Here is a 24,092-nt window from a genome sequence, read left to right on the forward strand (position 1 = left end):
TTCCATATCTGACATAATTGATCTAATGAGTGAAACATGGCCACCTTCAAGATTTTCAGTTTGTATAGGCATATGCACGTCTTTATATATTAACTACGATTTGAGATTGTATGCAGTATGATCTCCTGAAAGTTTCCTCTGGAAAATAAGCTTCTTGTCTAACGTTCACTGCACTGCAAAAGAAGCCACTGGTCACATTGGTCATCTCAGAACCTTTCTGTGCTCCGGCTTCTCAGCAAATGCAAATTTTTGAGAGGCAAAAATGAAAAAAAAAAAGAACTTTAGAACAATGTTGCAAGATATCATGCTTTAGGTTCTGTCTACACTCTGTGGGTGATAAAACCACAAGTCAGAAAAGCAAGTAGGAGAAAATGTGTTAACAGTTTTACAAAAAATGTATAACACTATATTCAAGGGGTCTTACAGATAAAAGAACTAGAACACTGGGCAGGAAATTGTGCAAAAAATCTAAGCAAGAAGCTTCAACCAAATTACATTTTCCTCAAAACAAGACATTTAAAAGTGCAGACATGTTCAGTTAGAACTTGCGTAGTTGTGTACTTTCCTTTCATACAGTATAGCACATTATTAGACTCTCCACCAAATGTGCAATCCAGTGGTGATACTAACCACTCCAGACTGCTGTGAAATTAATTCCACACACTAGTGTGAAAGTAAGAATAAAGTATGTAGATTGTAATTGGCTAAATTCATATTCTTTCCCTGCTCTGAGCGCACATTGAGTGTTGAAATATTCAAATGCTAAATGCCTACACTTGTTTTATAGAAGAGAACAAGCTCAAGACTGGTACCAGCTCAAGAAACATGTTTCAAAACCTTAGAAGCTTTTGTTATCGTGGTTTTATAGAATTAGATCACTTCATAACATGCCAACACATACAATAATTGTGCTTTGCCCCTTGAAACAAATAGACATGCACACAACAGAGCAAACAGCCTGACAATATACATCTCTTTAAATGAAAACTGTTAATCTTAGAACGTCTGTTTGAACATCTCAGACATCAAGGGGTCCACATGTGGGTTTTTTTAGGCAGTAAAGACAGGAGTCATACTTGGTGTCACTCACTTAACAAATCTGATGTTTATTTAATTTGACAAACCAAATATACTAGTTTTTTCACCACAGATATAGCACTTAATCATCTGCCTTGTCTCAGATAGACAGACTGAACTTCTCCAAATTAAACTAAGAGATGAATGTAAAAGTCAACTTCTGACACAAAAAAACACGTTTCACATCAAAAGGACACGTAATGTGTACTTGCATTTTATCAGGGCCTCAGAGGCTAACATCAGTAGAAGCTATTAAATAACAAAGTTTAGTTGAAGTGTCACATTTTGTTTGTGGGCTAGGACAGTACAAGAGAATGAATACCATTTAGATATATCTTATTGTATGTGTGTTTGCATTAACTTAAACCACAGTCAAAACATTCTTATTTTCGGTTTAACAGTTCATTTAGCAGAACATTTTTTATTCTTGCTTATTAAATAACTTACATCATCTATGTTCTGTTATAAATATTTGATATAAAAACCCAGACTTTGTGCAATATTTCCATTGGTACAGGGACACAAGAGATTTTAAGTAAGATACTATGCGTTTGTTAGCGCAAAGAGGTAAAAGGCAAACAACAGGAACATGATTATATAAATTTGTATCGAAGGGAAAGTCTACTTTTTCCCCCATGTGCCGGAGTAATTAGCAAAAACACCACCCTTTCATGGCTTTGATGCAAATCTTTTAATATTACTGAATGCTAATTATCACGTTAGCTGGGGTGAAATTAATTTATACTTGCAAAACATACCTGTGGTTTTGGGCTTGAGTTTTAAGAGCAGAATGTCTTATACAGCTTCCTTGGACTTTGTTGGACATTTTCTTCATCTAATTAAAAAACAAGATGCACTACTTGTACTATGCTGGGATGTTAGCCCGAAAATAATTTGTTTTCTGAGAATCAGAGGCTTTTTGTGTGTGAATTACATTCATTTTACAGAAACCAACCAACACACAAACACAAACTCTGCATGTTACAAAAAAGAAAAAGAAATGTATGGAGCATTTGCTCAGACTCTTGCGTTATCAGATTGAGAGATCTGTGTGAACTCTAAATATACTTAACATGATGATGCTTATGTGATGAATATGGGTCCTGCTGTTTAATCTGAATTGGTAGTTGTACATCAGATTCTGTACAAAAACTATGTGCATGTAATGCAACTCAAAGAAAAGGACTTCATTTCCCAACATTTTATCATCTTACTGAAGGGAAAGTCTATTTCTGACCCGGAATAGGAATGCTTTATAAAGACCTTTACCATTTTCTATAACTACATTGATTAGAAAGGCATCTGCTAGCTGAATTTTCTCCCCCAACTGTAGGTTCACCCATTGGTCGCCTACTGAGTGAATCTCGTGGCTACATACTTGTAGGAAGTTTCTGTTGTCTTTTTTTTGTAGGAATCCCAGTCTTTTCAAACTCTGCCTTTTCTTGCAAATACTCCTGTTTGCATTCTTCATAAAACACAGGATCCTTATAGCTGAAAGAAACAAAAAAACACAAAAACACAAACAGAACTTAGTACCATCTCCCCACCTTTGACAAAGGATTGCCTTTATTCTCGAGTAACAAAAACCTTGAGCTACTTCCATTTAGTATGAGCTCAGGCAAGCCCCTAATGGGTTAAATACAATGTTCAGAAAAAGCCTCCAAAGGTTTAACTTCAATGTGAAATGCAATTACAGTTTAATAAATGTGTGAGAAAAAGATGAGGAACACCTTGTTAACACACTCCTTTACACTTTTAGCTTTTTCTTTTTTTTTTGCTAGAAATCTTTTTTCTTCATATTAAAATTGTATAATGTTAAAACCTTAGATTGTACTACTCTGAGGGGACATTTATATAACCTCTTTCTGACATACCCCAGTTTTAGCCGACAGCAGTTTAAACTGTGTTGACTACTCTCTTTAGTCTCACAGTCACACAGCTGAGAAAAGAAACTCCATTAAAGCTCAGGGGGAAGTCTAGCTCACATCTAAGTATTTTTCTCTCTCTACGTGGTAAGAGTCTCAAAGTCTGAATTTTGAAAAGCCGCAACAAGATTGATACCTGGTAAAGAAGATTTTCTGATGCTCTTTTAATTATTTTAAATTATATTAAAACACCTGCCTGACATCATCACATTGTCAGAAACAAAAATAAAATGCTCAAAATCAGGAAGTTTTGGTGTCAAGTTCACATAAAGGAACTCCGGAAGAATGTTTTTAAAGCCTTGCAGGATGGTGTGATTGTTTAAATCACAATCTTACAGATCTTATCTGGGAACACACCGAGAGATCCACCCTGGATCTGTTTCACTCATGTCAATGGCGTAATGCAGAGGATCTCAAACTGTGGTCCATATAAGCACTCAAAACTTAGACCGATATAAGAAGTGGGCAGGTTAAAGTTGTAAATGAATTTGCATTTCTTCTTGGCCAGTGAGGAGGGATGCATTGATAATAAAGGAAAAATAATGATTGGCTAGTCCAATTTTAGGGTATAATTTTAGGGAAATTATACAACTTTTCTGCATGGTTAAAAAACAGCAACTGACTGTTAAAAGAAGGAAAATGGAATTGCTTGCAGGCAGTACCAACACATATCTTGAGTTTTTGACCACACCAGAGACATCCCTCTGCCAGCTATAGTAATCCTCCTGAACAACACCGAAGTGCGATATAATCGAGAGGAAGGCGGCTGAGAGGATGTACTTGACCCTCCAATGGACTTACTATGTTGTTAGGCACTCCTTCAAGGCCGCGTTCTGCTCTCGACATTTTAAGACCATGAGGAAGCCGCTCTCCTTGCAGCAGTGGTTAAAGGCTGAAAGAGATTAAATAATCAAATAGATATATTAGAGCAATGCCGCGCTGCCTTCTCTCACACGCTTGTCTCTACCACTTCTACATATTAAGAACAGCAGCAACCACAAGGGTCCCAAATTTAAAAAGAGGTACCAATATGTTCTTATCTCCCAGATCCAAGTTTCCTTTGGCTGAACAGTTTACTCCAGAGTTGGTGGTTAGGCAGACACTGGGCAGTACTGTCCGTTCTCGTATCTATATCTATATATACAGATATATATATATATATCTATATATACAGATATATATATATATATATTTATCAGCTGCAACTTTTTATCAATATGATATCTGTAACACATACAAAAAAGACGGTTATAAAGGACATTATTTATATAAAGTGCCCTTTCTCTCTCCTCTGTCTTGGATGGTATTAACGGTTTGTTTAAAAAAAATACCTCTATCTATTGTTGAGAAATTGCATGTTGTCTCCTGTCCATATGTTTTGGAGGCCACAGCATCACAGATCCTTTGTAGTGTTTAACAAATTCAGCCCAGCACATGTAAATCTAAATAGCTGATGAATATGAAATAATAAATAATACATAAAACATATAATAATTAACAGTAGATTGTACTCCTTTTTCTCCAAACACTGCAGTGTGGGCAGGTTTTACTATGGTGTGGTTAAAGTCAAGATACATAAGCACATTTTTTTTATGTGAAGGAACTATGCGGTAAGTATGTGATTTAGATAAGGTAAGACAATAGATGGCAGATGAGTGTTATAACTCTGAAACTTGTGTTATGAAAGGTATCAGTTTCTGAAGCTGTGATTGTTGACGAACTGAAAGAGCAACCTACATGACTAAAAAGGAAATAGGCTAGGTACCACACACAAATAAAATGATTTAGCAAATTGCCTCTCGTGATAGGCCCTTAAAATATATAAATACAAGGACACGTCTTATGCCCTAATAAGTGCTGAAGGCCCTCTTCCTCCAGCTGTTAGCAAGGTCTTTGTCACATGTTTAGCTAGGATGCTTTAATTAGGTTCCTCTCTCCTGTGTCTCCAAAACACATTAATAAACACTTTCATTTGTTTTCAGAAATGTTGCCGCTAATTCCACAAACCAATTTCAGAAACCATACTCTGCAACTAATCTAATTAAAACCTCCACTGGTTCATTATTGTCATGCTTGAGTAAGACGACATTCGGTTTGTCATTATGCTCTCCGGCTTAAGCACTCATACAGTACCAGGCTGTATGAAGAAGTTCGGGGGGGAAATAACATGGCCTTGAAATGCAGGGTTGTCACTGTATGTGTTAGGCGCTGGTCTTTCTTTGGGTCTTCACTAAGCCCCTACGTTTTCCCAGAAGCCTTTACACCAAACTCATGTCAACAGGACTTGGAATCTGGTGAAACTTGAGTTACTCACCTTTGATCAGAAGAGTAACTACATTAACATACTGTACTGTATGTAAATAAGTTCCTCTTTATAAACAGAGACAACTTTGAAACTTATTGTTAAAATTCACTAGACACTGGCTAACACTAATAGGCCTATCTGTTGTCACTCTACCTACAGTAACGCTTGTAATAAACTCTGCTATAGGAAGTCAATAAAAACTAGAGGCAATTCTTCTGGGTATACTCAGGATATAATCAAATATTGTGTTTATTAACTAGGAAAATACCCAGATGTTCCAAACACTGAGTTTATGGGTAGTTTTTAAACCTTTAAAAGACAAATCTCTGGGGTTTTTGCTTCCTTTTCTGTTTCATAACATTTTGTTTTAGAAATATTGAAGGCCGCTTCTCGGACAGAATTGTTGAATACTTGTACATATGGATTCTTTCTACTAGTTTTGTTGCTGCCACTGTAAAGTCAGAAAAAATGATGACTGAATTCATGAATAATGACAAAAAAGTATGACTTTGCAGCTCTCCTCGATCCAAGCAGAAATACTGTGACAAGGCAGCAGAAATGAACATGGGATATAAAATAATACAAAACATAAAACTGAAAACTCTTGCTTGTAACTATAGCAAAAATAGGTATAATGATAATTAAAATATAGGATGACAAAGTCATTTATTTTTACTATGATAGTACTGACTGTATTAAATCAAATAGTTTCTGCACCTGAAAAAACGTGTCCAGAATACTGGTAGACAACAAGCAGCACTCTCACCACTTTCAAACAGCTAAATGCTTGCTTTGATCTTCAGGAAGCTGTTTTGCATTGTGCATCAATCTATTGACTGAGGTTTAGTTGCTGTTGTGTTCATATTAGCCTCACTACGTGATTAACTTTCATTCAAGTCAAAAGGTTAAAGAATGGAAAATCTGTCAAATCTGATAAAGGCTGAGAAAGGGCCAGGAAATCACAATAGTACCCCAAAAATGCTTAAGTAACAACAAAAAAACTCTACTTGTAATCTCATATGTACGCTGAATAGCAATACACATTCAGTGTGTTTTGCTCAGAGCATTATAACTGAAAAGTGAAAACAGAATTTAAAACTAGTCAGAATCAAAAACTCAATAAGAAGAATGAGCTCAGTACAATTAAAGAAAATGGCAAAGCAACCTGTAATGTTAAATTACTGCATGCATCCATACTAACAATGTGTCTTCCGTTTAGTTAATCCAGTTATTCAGTGTTCAGCTTATGCCATTTTAGAACTGAAAATGAAAAATGAGTACAGATGGAAAACTAGCAAAGAACAGAGTGCAAAAAAAACAGACTTTCACAACTTTTTGAAGCAATAGCCAAAATTCAGCAAGTGAACAAAGCAATCTTTTATGCATTTTACTGTAATACTGCTGTTAATGTCAGCAGCTGAGTAAAAGCTGTGCAACAATATATTTATTAAACTGCAGATAATCATAAAACAGGAACACTTGTAATTCAATTGACTTTAATTCAGATTAAATTATTTTATGCCACACAATTTCATCAGAACAATATAAAATGAATAACTTAAGATATGTTTCCAAATGATGGATAAAATACATAATTACCACCAAAAGAAGGCTAGAAATTTTAAATAAATTAAAATTAAATAAAATCTAACCTGATTAATAAGCTTTTTTATGGTATACATATACAAATCTGAATTCTATAATAAATTTCACCTAAACAAGAGACAATTTAACAAACACTGAAATGTCAGTTAATATAATATTAAAGCTCACAGTAAAGAAGGTGTTAATGTTTGATTCCTTCTGTGTATATATATATCTTCATAAAACAAATCTAGCGTTACAGAATCTAAAATTATGTTCAAGCTTCAGACTCTGTGTTCAAAAACACATTTATCTACTGAAATATTGTTAAAGTGAACATGTCAGTTGTATAAGTCCTAGTTAAATGGTTAGAATATGATGGGTTACTAAAGTTTCAGGACCATTTGTCATTTCTGTTTAAATAGTTAAAAAGCCTGAATTACAATCAGTGAATTAATAGTTGAAAAATCCAGACACACAAAACAAGTGGGGTTTCACTCCATCTGCGATCAGAGCGCAGCACGAACCGCCTCCGACACCCGACCATCGCTGACAGCAAGCACTGCCACCGGGTTTTAAAGAAACATCCCCGACAGAAAAAACTTCCTGGGAACGGAGGGCTTAGGCTATACATCTGGAAAAACGGTTAACATAATGAGCTAATAATCATCTGTTATTTCCACTCTAGCTCCTGTGAGGGAAGGACACCTGAGTATAGGGGACCTTCTGCGGTAATCAATGTCTTCAAGCTGCTAAAAAAGAAAAATCTAAATCGCACAGCCTTTGCGCTGCAGGAGGTCCGAGCCACTGGGCTCCTCGCCAGTGCTGATTGGTGACGGAGGCAACGTTGAGAGGGCAAAAAAAAAAGGAGGAACGGCACAAAAGGGAGCCCTCACTGGCATGACTCGTCCCAGGCTGGTGGGACACAAGCCCGTGTATGAAAGGCATCATTAGAATGTGATAAAACTGCCTCGGGCCGTATAGCGACATAATAATCAATGCCTGCAAAGACAGGGAGAGAGAGTGAAAGGGCGGTAGGCCACAGCACATACAGGCCCCCCGCTGCTTTAATTACTTGTATCTGCAGTTCTCCATTAACAGCACACCTTTATCCATCAGATGGAGGGCTGGGGAACAAAAACAGCAGAAAAAAGGGGGTAAGAAAAGAAAGATAAACCCTTACGCTCATTAACAAATGGTAATCAGCAGTCAAGAGGCTTGGGCACCTAACAAAACACCACATGCCAATTTGTAGTTTTCATTCAGGCACCCACTCTCCTTTCTCTCCGTTATTATTGAGTATATCTGAAGAAGCACTCTCGATTAGGATGAAAACACGCAAGTGGTCATGTCAACACTCAGAAAGAAAACCACTGCTTTTACAAAGAAAACTGCATCTGAACCTCGGGGTCGCCAGTCTGCTGGTTAATTATCAGTGTGCAGCCTACACGGCAATATTTCAAACAGATTCCACTACACAACATTATAATTATTGATTTATTAGCAAATAAATGTAGCAGGAGTAGGATTCTTCTAGTAAGTCATCCGGTTATGCAAACTAATAAAAGCACCCCACCCTGACCTGAACAAAACAAAAATGACAAACAACTGACTAAAAATACTTTTTTGTCCCAATACTTGTATAAAACATTTTCAGAACCATTTTAAAAAGGCAGATTTAATTGTAACAATTAACGAAGCCACACTTTCCTCGTATCAACACATTTGCTGCTAATTCCATCTGTTCCTGACATAAGGTACTTTTCCTTCAAGCAGACGTGTCAAAACTTAGTTTGGAAGCAAAGATTCACCTTGAAAGTAAAGAAGCAGGGGGATCTGCAGTCTAAAAGTGCAGTGCTGTTCTAAGTAGCATAAATAAATAGAAAACAAAGCTCCTAATACACAAGCCATTAATGTTTCCCCCATCGTATGAAGAGAATTCATTTCAACCTGGTTTGTTCGTCCAATATTACTTTAAAAGAAAACAAATACAACACTCAACCTATAAGGATATTTTAAATACAACATTTGTGTATAGTTGTGGATACAAGTTATTAAAAATAAATATATATATATATATATATTATATATACACACACATTTATATATACATGTTGTGAAAACAGTGGCTAAGTGGCATTTACCATCCTGTTTTCTGGCATCTCGCACTTCCTGAAATTATTCAATGCTGAAAGTTTCTAAAATTAAGAGACATGAAGGGCTCTAAGGTATCCTTGCAAACGATGTACAAAAGTGACAGTGACACTGTTTAAAATAAAAAAAGACTTGTTCTCCTATGCTCCTCTTGTTATGAAATATGTATGTACTGCAGCCACACCAGAGAAAACAGATTAAATAAGCCATGTCTTGAAATGCAGCCGTCACTGCTTGGCTTAGTAGCCCATTTGGCGATTGCAAACGCTGCTCATTGTGTCAAGTAGTGCCTTCTAGTCTCAGTCTTGAATGCCATCAAGGTGTAAAAATGGCTGAAATTAGCACCTAAAGACAGCGCTAATGAGCACATCAGGAAAAAGTGGACACCTATTATAAGAGATACTTATTGCATTATGATTTGACTGAAGTCCTGGTATATTTTTCTAAGAAGAATGACAAACATACAAACAAACATACATGGACAAACAATGTGGAATTAAATGGCACGCAAATTCAGAATCTTAAGATGTCTAAAAAGGCATATATGTACCAGGGCTGAACAAGAGACATTATTACACGCTGCTGTGCATAAGCTCTTTGCTATTTCTAACACTGGTGCTATGACAGTCTCTCTAGATTGATCATGGTTGACTTGACATTGCAGAATATCTAACACATCCAAGTCAATTAATTCTCACCTGATTAAGATCAAGCTGATATTCAAACTAAATCAGCTCTCCAGTCAAGTAGAAATCAATATTCCTGATCTTACTTTTAAATTAACAAATAATCAAATATCTGCATCTTCAGTATGCCAGGGAGATTGCCTCGGCTCCCCATTCCATCCCACAATAATCTGCTCGACACAGATTATTAAAGAGTTATTAGAATGAGCAGCGCTTCACACAGGGAGGGCGATTTATCCGACTGATCTTCTGTCTAGAGAGAAGAGGCAAATGAGCCTCCAAAACCCCACCGGTCTTCTTCAGCTTAAAAGCTTTATGCACAAAATCTGTCATTTTTGTAGGACCTGATGAAAATCAAATGTAACAACTGCATTATCTGCACTGAACTTACTAGACCCCTTTCTTGTATTATAAGATAAGTATTGTATTTCAAGTTTGCAGCTTAACACAAACCTCCACATACAGAAAATAAGTGTAATCTTATTTAGCCAAACTATCAATACAGAGGTTTAAAAGGTGAAAAAAGTCAAATGCCTTGCAAATAATGCACTCAATCTGTTGAGTAATCAGACAGCTTGGACTATTTAATATGTGTCTATAAACAATATCATAGAGATAATCTTTTTTTAAATAAAAAATAATCTGTCATGCTGACCAAAACCTGTATATATTAAATTACATTTTATTAATGTTTTGAATTGTGCCTATGAAGCTTCCCTGATCTATGTTGGATACTTGAAGAATTTTAAGTTACAGAATCATTACTGAAAATAAATGTAACACAAGAAGAGAAAATGTGAAGTGAATAGCCAAACATACATTTACATAATATCCTACCGACAAGAATATAAAACTAGTAAAAGGAGATTCTAAAGAGATACAAGCACCTGTTAAGAGAATGCATGTTGCCAAATTCACATATAGAAAATGAACAGTGAGGAAATCAGTGTGATACGAGGAAATTATATGCTTATTTTTTTGTACATATATTAATAACCATTTATATTATCGTCATAGATTATTATTATTATTATTATTATTATTATTATTATTATTATGTGTAAATCCTGATATCTAAAAATGTGTTACACCTGCTCATAGAAGTGTAAGCTGTGAAGTCAGACTTACTGATCTAAAAAGATTTTACAGAACTGAACGACGACAGAAAATTTTAATCGGAAGTATGTAGTCCACTAGATTAGATTAGTACGACCTGTCCAATATATGGCTTTTGAGTTAAGTGGGAGTCAAAAATGTCTTCTTTACCAGGCAGGATTTATACCTCATGTGCATTTAATACAACACAACAGCTCTAATACATAGGAGTTAGAGATACCTAGATAACTGTACTCATACGTCTGTACTTGAATGACACAATTACACACACTTGTACTGTTATTTTTATTTTTTTTAAGTTGTGCTGGTCTAATGGTTGTATGGAAACTGGGTTTGCCAACCTCCTGGGAACATCTCCAGGAATTAATCTCTTACATATAACACTAAATTAGCATGCATCCTAACCCTGTGTCAAACCTAATCCTTAATGTATCTTTCCAGAAGGTTCAAATTAGGCTGAAGGATATGCCCTGATTACAGTTAGGTAACTGGTAACTGAAATACTAACATTTTCAGATCATGGCATGTCAAAAAGTTACAAAGAAAAGGAAATACAACACCCTTGAAGCACCCCTTTTTTCGTTTTAAAACCTGGATATGATCAAGAGTTTTAATATCTGCAAGCCAGTTCTCCCCTTGTCTCTACATTGGCATATCTGAACACATACCAGCTTGGAGTCTGATGTTTCCAGATCTCGGGAGCTAAACAAACTTGGGCCTGGTCAGGATTCGAATGGGAGGCGGCCAAAGCACATTGTGTGCAGCAGGAAGTGGTGCCAGTGGCTCAGTGGGGGAGCTCCCTTCCTTCTGGGCCGCCACTCAACCCAGGCCCCAGCATGGTGTGAGGAGGCACGGTCAGCGCAAGACAGATCCATCTGCCCTGTAGCCAGCCCTGTTACTTTCATTTATTTATTTATTTACCTTGTTGACATGTTATGTAAATGACCAACTGCCACTGATCTAAGACACATGGTAATCCTTCCAAAAGGTTAAAAAGAGACCGTTCGCTCAGGCTCAACTCTGTTCTGATAAATCTCTACAGGTCAGACATTAATACAAATAAATAAAAAAAGGTATTCTTTATAAATTAATTTCCCGTTTTCCATCCTTTATCCTGTATTCACTTATTCATACTGGAAGAAATTGTCGCATTGTACCTACCAACCAATCAAAACCTGCATGTTGTTGTGAATACAAGCACGTAAAAATGACAATCCCTCTCCAAATTCAGTAGATTGATTCAGTAGATCATTTACAATTCAGTGGTTATGGCTATTTAAACACCATAACCACAAGGTTTACCATCATGTCCTTTTATCATCACCTATAGACTATATCCGTGATGAATTATACTACTGATGTGGCTAAATGAGCCCATACAGTATGTTTTTAACAAAAGCCACTGTAGAAGAGTTAGATAGTTGAACAAAAGTCAGACAGACGGTTAAGTTTCTGTGGAAATCAAACAATGTATATTACCTGTGACTCACAGAGAAGGAAACAATACACTTAAGAGGGTTCAGCAAGCGTCACAAACCACGACGCCAAAGCTCAATGTAGTCTATAAAGCCTGAGAGAGCAGAACCGAGAGAGATTTTCATGTCATGTAGTGTAACTCCAGGATCTATATTCTCAAGTATCACTAATACCTGCACAAAACGCTACCTGTATCAGCTCCTGGCTGTGGAGAACAAACCACCCGATGTTCAGCAGGACAGTCCGTTACTTTATGAAGACAACAAACATACACTGTCAATTTCCTGTAACAAAGAACATAGTTTATGAACATCTAGCTCCTTTGAGTGGTATGAAATTCATTCTATGAAAAGGAGTAATGAACTGGGGAGACAGTAACATTTTTAAGTCAACTATACATACTGTGAGTATGCATTCTATTTTAATTACTTTTCCTGGAATTAAGTTTGACTATAATAATGAAGATTCTCGACTGATCAAAGAAAAATACAATTAGAAACTGGATCTGTAGGGTCAGGTGTGATCAGGACGAGAGATGGCTCCATGTTCCCGTTTAGTTCACATGTAGGGTTTCCTCTGTCTTATTATCGGATGAAGGTTATCAGAATTGCTGATGCCTGCATTACTATTTTCTGTAAAAAAAAACAGTATAGCTGTTAAAGTTAGCTGTTAAGACTTCAACGCAACATGTGGTCAGAAGCAAAAAAAAATCTGTATCAAATCCAGTTTCGGAATCTGCAGGCTTGATACGTAAAAAAAAAAAAAAAAAACACCTTGTACTGTAACGCAACATCAGAGCCCTGCTTGAGGGAATGCCTGAAATCAGTGCATCTTTTGTTTTGTAGACGTGTTATCATACATTTGGTGAGGTGTTACAAAGGCACGACACTTGCTTTAACCAATGTAAAAATTATTTAGTTAAGGTTGCATGCAATTACTTCATATTCATAAAGCACACAAGGCCGTACTTGCAATGTCCTTTTTACTGACTGTAGCTTCTCAAATCTTTTATTTCTGAACCTCGTCAGTTTTTACAATGCCAAGAATCATCCAAGGTGTCAATGAAGTTACAGAAAATTCACAATCCTGTGGTCCCATAAAATTAAACTATCAACCCCTAAAACAGAAATAGGCATTCCTCTAAAGTCCCCAAACAGGTGAAAATCAGCCAATGATAATAAGCTTGCATTAAAAACACTTACTCAGACAGCTGTAAAGACTTCACGTCGTTTGACACCCAAAAAAAAAAAAAGCTGTAATTTTATGAAGAAGAAACTGTAATATGTTTGTAAAAGTGAGTTATGTGGACAGCTCCTGGCAAAACCAAACCTGTCACTACTCTATACACCAGCTTTTCAAAGTGTAAAGTAGGAAACGCAGCTGTTAAAAATAATTTCAAAACAGGAATTTTATTCTACCCTTGATGGCAACAATATCATTTAATTCTATAATTATCTATAACTGTTAGTTACCAGCATTTGCTTTTTCTTTCTCTCTTATCCACCATCGACTTGGCACCAAGACAGGGCTGTTTAAAGGGTAGACACCTTGCATTTGCCTTTGTGCTTGAATACTCAAACCTCAGACACATCCGGAGCATACCTGCTGCTCTGCGTAGGTGAGGGGACCCTTCACGTCATACGTTTTGTGCAATTTGTGTCAACTTTCTATTAATTTCTGCTTAGGAAAATAATATTTCTGCAATAGCCCCACATATGATTGACAGCCAGGTAGTGTTACTTTTATACTCAAAGCAGGCCATGTATGTGTGTCTATCCTCTGAAAATCTGGCCTCTCTGTTGTCCCCATTTCACCTTACTATTAAATGCAAAACCCTTACAAATAAAATATTTTACCCCACTGAACTGACCTTGAAGGCATGTGTTTTAAGATGAGAGGCACCGCATGCTCATGAAAAGGACCTCACAGGCAAGAAAACAATACTGTTCTGGACCTTGGTGACTTAGAAATGTGTTACCGCTATGTGCCAATTTGGTTGCTAATTGATGCCAGCTGTATAGTGTGCATTGAAATGGGAGCAAGAGGGCACTCAAGGTCACTGGGGCGTAAGCAGCAGAACCCTAAAAGGGTGTAGTCGGAATTGATCAGAGATTTCTTTGATGTAGTTGTGTTCCCTTTTTGCTATTTTATGATTTTAGAAATTTCCCTGCTATAGTACTGGCCCATTCCAAGGTTTTGATCAATTCTATTCTATTCTATCTAATTCTATTTTGAACACAATGGTCTTTATCTTTAATGTAATGCCTTTCATTTCAGAATACTTCGTTTTGAACTGAACCCAGTCACTGATGTCACCATCACTGCTGCATTGCAATCCTGCATTCCCTGGATGCTGAGTTTTTGCTCAGTGTACACAGTCGATTCTATGCATTTAAAAATACATATTTTGTAAAACAGAAGAGCATGAAGTAGACAGCAATCTTTCTTTTTATGGTTGATTAGGGTATGCATTTAATTGTATATAATTCTTCAGGGATGCCTTGTCAAAAAAATGTGGACTTCTCATTTTTATTTCTGGAGAAGAAAAAATAAATAAAAACAGCAATTTGATGATGACATTTTATTTGTTCACCTTATTCTTTCCTGATGGATGCTGCCAGATAGGAGCGCAGATTGTTTTGTTCACACCGATCTATAAAATTAAAAATTCAGAGCAGTACTAACATTTCAAGGAGCATGATGAATTTGTAAATTGACTGTCAACACAAAAAGAAGTCGGAGCTTTTAATGTAAGTAAATAATTTATGTGTTTTAGGATTAATTATTTCTTTTCACAATGTGACAGAAACCTTGGCATAATTAGCACAATTTGCCAGCTTTATGGTGAAGTAGAGAAAAACATTATGGCTAAAATAAAGGTGCTTAATTTAAAATAATGAAATGTTTTCCATTTCAAGTTGTGACTGACCTAATTTACTTGCAAACATTTAAATGAGAAAAAGACTTGGGGGCCAGATTAAAACTGAACTCTGACCCACCTGCTAATAGAAAACTACACATCTGTACTCAGCGTTGGCTTTGTTTTCTGTCAGATGCTCCTTTCTTCTCCTCATAAATATAACCGATATGGAGTACAGGTGTGTTTACTATGAGATGATAGGCTAAACCGTCGATTGAATCCAGCTCTTGTTGGCTGAGATAACTGGCTGATCTTTCCCCTCTGGTGTTCAGGGTCCATATCTGGCTCAAGTGGCAAGTGAGAGGAGTGAGGTGGCTTTTGGTTACTACCGGAAATCTACTATAAAAAAAAAAGAACAAATATCTGAAAAATTGCATCAGGGCTGAGGGAGATCTTGCTTTTCAAGAGTGCTGCCATGTTCACATAAGGTGAATTGTGCAATCACATTTTCAAAAACATGCTTAGATGGAAAGTTCCCAGTTACAATCATAAAGATAAACAAACAAAGGTGCTTTCTTTTTAGATTGTAAAACTAAAGCAAAACAAAACAGCTTTCTGGTTGGAGGTGGGTAGATTGGGTGTGAGGGAGTGGGGGTTTCCACAGTAATGTCATTTCAAGTTGATCTTTTGGTGTGTGGGTCTGAGGGTCGGGTAGGCAGGTGTAAGGCTTTTCTACCTCAACTTCAGAAGCTCTTGTGCACGGAGTTTAAGAATCACATCGAACATTACAAAGACTGGGGAAAAACACCCAACCTGCAATTTGAAATGCAAAACTAAAAAAGAAAAGTGAAGTCTGAGTGAGAATTAAACACTGGGTACCCTTTTCAAAAATACCTTATTGTACCTTATGTTTTAGGACTGTAATGCTTGTTGAGTTTCTCTCTCTACAACTATAGGACACACAAAACTATATTCAAAGCACAGCCAAACATACAATTAAAAGTATTTACTTATTGTCTGTGTTATCTAATTCTACAGAACTTCACTTTAGTAAGTTCACTGTAGTAAAACAAGTTATGTAGTTCAGTGTTTGTTTGCATGTTTTCCTGTGACCACAAACATACAAGAAAAAGGAAGTTATAAGAAATGAGGAAGTCAAGATATAAGCCTTCACTTATTTTTTTTTTGCCGAGGAACAGTATTCAAATAAGGATGAATGTGTTGTTTTTATTTTATTTTGTCCAAATTGCAGAAGGGGAAAAAGTTAAAAAACAAGATTGTTAATTAGATTAAAAGGGCAAGAATGTAGTAGGGTAAAAGGAAAATACCATATTTAACACTTCTAATAATTTAAGGCCTCAAAAGCTTTTATTTACTTATTTATGAATATTTTGCCTCACAGCTCCCATTTCCATTTGAATACGAAACACTACAGGCTGTGGAGTTACTCTCAACTGTTACCCCCGCCCCATGTCTTTTATTCACTCGTTTACATTCAGGGATCAATAAAGCATGGCTGGGCCTTGACTGGTAAAGAAAAATGTAAAGCCTCAAGGCACTACACACAATGCACTTGTTGAGTTGCGAGTCTTTATTCCCATTCACATTAGCTCTATTGTAGATCACACATTTCCACTAATTTGTCAGCAACGCGGAATTCTCTTTAAAACACAATCATATCAAGTTTGTCAAGTTCATAAACTTGTAATGTTTGGCATCCTGGTAACACTGTGCAAGGCTGTCTCCCAGGCAAAATCACTGTAGCACCTGCAGTAATACCCTACCCACCCCCCACCCAAGTTAGGGGCCTGTTCACTAAGTCACTGACATCAGCCGCAGACTGTAACTGGGGTTGAGAAATAAAAGCTAATTATAAAATAGACAGCGCTATTCCTGCAAATATGGCGAATAGGTGGGGAGCTCTCTTTGGGGGCTTATTGCTGCACAATGAATAGAGAGCAGTTGGCCCCGCTGATCCTTCTGTGGGACCCCAGCTGGCACGGACTGGAGGCTGAGGTTGAAACCTATTCTGACTAAACATGCACCCCTATTAGCCTTGCACACCCATAGCTGTGAGCACCAAGTGTCCACGCACAAAAGAAACTAATTAATGCTAACAAATTAGATCAACTGTAGAGATCCAAGGTTCAGTACATATGGTTAAATGCCTGTTGTCAAGAGGGTAAGTCTCTTAATCAATGCTGCTGCTGGCTATAATGAGACCCTTACTCTGAATGAAAGTGATTTCATTTATCTGGTAAAAGATGTGCTTTATGTAAAAGAGTTAGGCAATACACGGCTTTATCACACACAAGTCTCAGTCTGTTGCACTGACTGAAGCAGGTGATCAAACTCACATTAATCATGCAAATCATACTGCATCTCCATTTAGAATCACCCACAGATTTTACAAGAGGTATCCGTTAAATTACCAAGTATTTTCTATACAACTCACACTATATGCCAGTTTGCACAATATGGAAGCCTGACATCAGTTAGGGTACTCAGTGTCAGGGTACTAATATTTGTACTCCACAGTGAAGTCTGTGCAATTAACAAAATGTTTCATTCTTTGTCACATCTTTACTAGTGGTTTCTTATACTAATTGGAAATACATCTGCAAATCAATTTATTGATATTCTGTTACCAGGTCAAATTCAATTGAGATTAAGGTTTAAATCTTTTAATGTAAAATCAATACATGAATATATATAAGTCATGCAGAAATAAACATTTTGCTAATGGTGAGGAATGACCTAGAACCTATTTAAAAGGCCAATTACATTGAACTCCTCAGCTATCTATTTCTGCTCATTTGTGCCGGCATGAAGTTACCATTAACTTGTCTGGTTAAGACTTTCAACATGTTAAACTAGGCGGCTTATCACAACTTTCAAAAATGGCTACATAAGTTGCCAAATGTATGTGTGAAAACTGTGGTCCAACTGTATTTCTCAATACCAAAAATACACAATAAAAAAAACATGCATGCATGAAGACGAACACCACATTGACCCTCTGTGTTCATATGGAAATACATTTATGCGATATGAATTGATCGGTTTGACGAGTTGGAGCACACAGGTTCTGTCAGAACACTGCAGAGCACGAGAACGTACCTTAATCAATAATGAAATCGGTCTAAAGTGCCATTTTAATTAGAAGCCATTTTGCCTAAAATAGTATCTTTGTAATATACAGTATATGAATATTGAATTCCTGTGTTGCACTACTTCGGTTTAATAAAAAAATGCTTGTAGTAGAGCTTCACACATGAAGGTGTTATTAACACATATTGATCTGTGAACACTAACCATGCATACTGTAACTAGCATATCAACATTATATTTTCTGAACGTATCGTTTTTAGTTTTTTTTTAATTTTTATTAAACACCTAAGACTCATTTATATGCATATATTACATTTAATAGATGTATTTTCTTTATGAGGAGAATATCTTTATTATTATTCATGTATAACGAAAAAACTGTAGTCACCCTTATCCAGGGCAACTCACAGTTTACTTTACATTATTCCTTATGTTGTGTTTATTATTACAATTGACTATTTTGTCTGACACAGAATGAAAGAAATATCCATTTCATATATACCATCTTTCCATTAGCATCTTTAGGCCATCTGAAACATGTAATTAAAGGACAAAGTGTGCTTTATAACAAGTACATTTTGCCCCATATCATGTATTTAATTCCATTTTTTGGCAGTAATGTTTCTTTCCAAATCTAGCTGATTATTATTTGTATTCTTTCTTGTTAACTAGCATTGCTTTAATACAGGCAATTCATTTTTTTTAACCAGGAAAGCCCCACTTTGAGTAAGACCTCATTTACTAGGTTGACCTGGACTGCTTTCAAGACTAGGAAAGTCTGCTGTCTTTCTTACTAAACAGTCATTCTTCTTCACATCTTTTCAGTCTTGTTTGCTTCACCTTTGACCTTACAGAGAGACAAAGGTGCTGGCGATTTATGTCCAGGCCAGCAGGGGACACCTAACACCGAAGCACGCAATAACATGACACCTGATCTAAACCTGATGAAACAATATACGAAAAGAACCACCCTTTTTCAGTGTGTACTTTGAGTCAAACATTAGTGAAATAAAGTCAAAAATAATATGAAGATGTCTTTATATGTATGACACGTCTGCCACCTTACCTTCTACTTTCTCCACACAGCGCTCCTTGGCCTTCTCTCTCATCCGTTTGGGGATCAGAACGTCTTTCTCCACATGCCTCAGGAACGGCTCCGCTAAAGAGTACAATTTCACAATCAGTGAGGAGGACACACAGCCAGGAACACTTGGAAGGCCACAGCGTCTTACAGTGTAAAGCACAGGAATTTGTTTTCATTGTTCTGCTCAGTTTTTGGGATTAAAATTTAATGCCAGGACACAACAAGAACTCTCATTATCACAAACTTTAAAATGTGCATTGCTGGACAAATAAGAAAACCAAATAAGAAAACGTGAGGAATCATAAAAGTGCACGTAAATCACAGAAGTGGCTTCTTCACTGTCACTATTTCATCAGAGTTTGTGTTAAAAGAGCTGTAAATGCACTCAGAAGATAGCATTCGTTTTCCCAGAGTCATATTACAAAAAAAACTAAACTGACAACAGTTTACAATGGAATCATCCTTTGTTGTGGTTTGTAGCTCAAATGGCTCTTGCTTGCTTTTGAATGTTAAAGTGAAACTTAAGTCCCATCACGTATTGCACTGGGCTTTCACCTGCATTTCAACCTGAAGCTTTACTTAAATCTGGATTGTTTTCACTGCATTTGGAGTTTGTAACATGCAAACTACTTGGGCTCTGGCAGAAACAAAATCACAGCACTGCTTTATGGATTTGAATGTACCGCGAGCGTGCTTCAGTTCAAGCTTTCTAATTCTGCTCAGATCTGTGGGACAAAGCCACTATCCTTAGTCCCTATGGTGATGTTTCATCCACCCATGAATAATCCACCTAAGATTGTGTCACGCAGGCAGCAGACCCCAGAGCACTTCTTTTTACATTAGCAGCTAGACCAAGGCATCCCTGGCCAGAACAGAAAACCCACCGGCCCTCAGAGCAAACGCATAGCTTAACTTGTGTCTAGGCCATTATTGGGTGTGTACAGTAAACATTTGCTTGCCAGAAACCATGCACAATTCTTAGTGCATTTCCAGTCTGCCTAATTAAAGGCAAAAATGGCGAAAATGGAGTTAGCGAAGTAAATGAATGAGGCAAACCATTGCAAGTACAAACACACAATTATGTGTAGTTACCTAAACAGAATGTCATACCCATGTCATTGTAAAATTACATCATTGAAATCAAGGTCTGCTAGAGACAAGCAACAAACTCTAATGTCCACTCAGAAAAATGAGCTACAAGCAAGAACATGTCCCCATCGTGATGCAAAAACTTTACTGAAAGGACTAGGCTAGATCAGATATAAGCAACATGTGACACTCTGAACTCACTGTGTAAAATGTCTGGTATGTTTAGTCCTAAATCTGCAACACGTCCATGTACTAAATGTGCTGTAGTAGGCATACTGCATATACTGATCTTAAAGTGGTATCTTGCTCTATACTTGTCAATCAGCCACAGATTTGAAGACTTCACAGTATTATTAACATCTCCATTTTAACTAAATACAATGAATCAGGATAATAAAGAGATTATAATAAACTGTTTGGTTTATGTTCAGTATCTAGCCGTAATCATTCAGATGCAAAAATAGTACCATATACTGGTGGGTTTCAAATGGGAAGGCTACATAATCATGTGAATTTATTTATGGTTATTTTTACAACTGGCAAATCTCTTTCTGACAGTGTCTAATTCAACCAGCTTGATAATCTGTCCAAGCTTGGCTCTCGGGGTTGAATTCAGCGAGAAAGGGACAATAGAGAGCAAAAAACAGAACTGCAGGACATTTCTTACCAGCAGACAGAAACATTCGACAAGAAACGGGTTTATTGCTCATCGGATTACAAGATATCCGGCAGACACAGACACATCGCTTCAAGGTACAGTAAAGCAGACCTGACCCCATGAGGGAAAACACTGAGAGCTTAGGCCTTCCACTTTCATCACCCTCAAAGTCAATTTTCACCTTGTTTTCATTGCTAGACATTTTTGAGCAATTATTCTGGTCTGGAGAAACTTGTTTTTTGTCATACTAAAATAAATCTACAAATAAATACAATAAAATTAAGTACTATGATCCACTTTGATATTAAAAGACAAAAATAATAATACTTGAAATCACAGCATTGCCTTCAGCAGCATATATCACTTATTTTCACTGCAGTTTTGAACAAAGATAATTAAGTCTACATCCTCCTAAATTAAATTATTATTATTATTAATAATAATAATAATAATAATAATAATAATAATAATAATAATAATAATAATAATAATAATAATAGGCATATTCACACTGGCTCTAGCCACAAGCTGCTGTTACCATCACAAACGTAAATTTATTTGAGTGATGTCTTTACACTTGGATAATCATTCACCAAATACAGCAACAATAGTATTACAACACAACTACTGTGCCAGGTTCCTGTGAGATAATTAACCAAAGGTAAAGACATTGAAGCGTTGTTGATTTGTTTGTTATTTAATGGTATAAACAGTGGACCAGATAATTCATTACATTTGTTATCAGAGATTTCAAATCCTATGCAACTTTAGAGAACACTGTGGCTAATTATTTTTGGCCAGACTTACATGGACGTCTGGAAAACATCTGGAAATCAATCTGGAATTGTGTTTATGTATTTTGCATCATTATACCATATTAGCAGCCAATGATTTAACCCCCTGGTACAATTATATTTTACCAATGCATCGTAATTTAGAGAACATATACATATACAGAGTATGACGTTTGTTTTCTGCTGTGCTATATTAAATGGTACAACAGACAAAAGTGAAAAGTTGTAAGCAGATAAAGAAAGGGCAGTACAATTGTAATATATAGCTACATATTTGAATTCCATAACCCTACAATATTAAGAGGGGTCCAAACAGAAAAAGAGCTAAAACAATGTTTGTTCTAGGGTGGACAAATTCCCAAACTGAGTATGTTACTCGTCAATGCTTCGTTTAAAGGTATTGTGTCACGCTGTAAAAAGTTCATACTGTCAATGGCTGCTGCTGTATATCCAATCCGCTCGTCTCAGGGTTCTGTGTTACAGGCAGTTTCAACTAATAATATAGGCTACGTTTGTGGACAAATTAAGTAGTAATAATAATATGAAGATCCTGTGAAGTACATAAGAATGATACGTATCGTTCAGCGAAGGCTCTAAGAGTAAAAATCAAAACAAATATACATATAGGCATATACATATATAGGTAAGCCGTCCGTTTTATTTGTATGTATTTATTGTTTGAATACACTATGCCCTATACATGTTCACAGTACCTGGTTTGGTAGACTCCATAGTATAGACACGGAATCTCTATTTCATGCCAGTCCTCTGTGGTTACACCATGCTTGTTTTCAATGTGACCTTTCACCATAGCTGTAGTCCCGCCCCCCACTACGTACTTCCGCCGCCGGGAACAGGCATGCAGGAAGTCAAGAGCACAGAGAAACGCGCTGACGCAGGGCTGTGGTGCCTCCGCTGCTCGGCAGTGCTAGGAGTAGGTTGTTGAAGTGTGTCTTGAAAGTCTGTCCCGACAGTTTCTCAATAACGTTATTATTATTATTGTTATTATTATTATTTTTGAATGCCACCAGTGAAAAATGCCTTCGTGTCACACATATGAAATTAGACCTCAAGTTACGATCAAAAAGGAAAATAAAATATACGTTACCATATGCAGCTTTTTCATAATTAATTAATCTTAGTTAATTTAACGAGTTTTGCAATAGATGAAATGTATGCCATGTTCCTGAAAATGCTAAACATATGTATTGCTAACTTTGAAGTACCGATTAACAATTTGTCCAAGTAAATGAAAGTGAGTGAAGTGTGATGGTGGATTTATGCAAAACTTCACCCCCTTCCTTATCTAAAGGGCTGTTTCTTGTTCCCCCATTTAGTCACCTTTTCTACCACCATCCTTACATCTTGAGCACTATCTCAAATTGACTAGCAATGTAACATTTGTGTTTCAGTAAACCAAGCAAAAGTGCACTACAAGTACTATAGACATAACTAGTTACAATAACTTGCAGGAATTACAGAAACTATCAAACAAAGTATTTACTTTAATAGTGAGCTTTTAAGTTTATACAAACTAAGTGTATATATATATATATATATATATATATATATATATATATATATATATATATATATATATATGTAACAAGTGGCTCTAAAAGGAATACACATTTCAGCCCCTGAAAGTTCAGCTATAATTTATTTTCATTAACATTACTTTAAAATCTGATTGAAGCTTGCCGAATGCAAGGGGAAGCAGGCGTACAGGTGTAGGCTATAACGTTGTGTTTCAGTTTCTTATTGCTGGAATACATATTGACATGATCATATCCTCCTCAATTGGAACAAATCATTTTTTTATTTTTCTTAATGTCACATGTTATGGAACATTGTTGATTCTCAGAAGTAGACATGTTGCCAAAGGCATGCTATAATGGTTTGCTGCTGGCAACAATTAGAATCAGCTCTTCAGGGAGCAACATAGGGGGCTTTGAACTTTCAGTGAGGGTTATGTCCTCCATCTGCGTTGTTAACAGCCTGGCATCGTCAGCCCATGGATGCAGCAAAACTTGGAGACTTTCCATCATCCATTTCCAGCAACTTCTCAAAAGCAGTCCCTTCATTGAACATAAAACAGTGGTAGAGGTATGTCCCTCGTATACACTTATAATTTTGCTTTTTAAATAATTTCATAAGGTACTGGCTGACAATT

At 36.4% G+C, this 24,092-nt stretch overlaps 1 protein-coding gene across 2 annotated transcripts; it reads right to left on the minus strand.

The window, feature by feature from the left end:
- Nucleotides 1-1,076: 1,076 nt before the first annotated feature.
- On the minus strand, nt 1,077-22,767 carry cmc1 (C-x(9)-C motif containing 1). Of its 2 annotated transcripts, XM_066691416.1 has the most exons (4): nt 22,633-22,767; nt 19,361-19,453; nt 3,804-3,894; nt 2,301-2,568 (listed from the first exon to the last, which is right to left on the minus strand). In XM_066691416.1, exons 1-4 carry the CDS (start codon nt 22,649-22,651, stop codon nt 2,448-2,450), a joined length of 324 nt encoding a protein of 107 aa, XP_066547513.1. In that variant the 5' UTR covers nt 22,652-22,767; the 3' UTR covers nt 2,301-2,447. The 2 variants fall into 2 exon arrangements, with proteins under 2 accessions (XP_066547512.1, XP_066547513.1); XM_066691415.1 differs by lacking the exon at nt 3,804-3,894 and having other exon boundaries at nt 1,077-2,568.
- Between the last annotated feature and the right edge of the window lie 1,325 nt (nt 22,768-24,092).

Source organism: Amia ocellicauda, chromosome 18, assembly GCF_036373705.1.
Source record: "Amia ocellicauda isolate fAmiCal2 chromosome 18, fAmiCal2.hap1, whole genome shotgun sequence".
Lineage (NCBI taxonomy): Eukaryota > Metazoa > Chordata > Actinopteri > Amiiformes > Amiidae > Amia > Amia ocellicauda.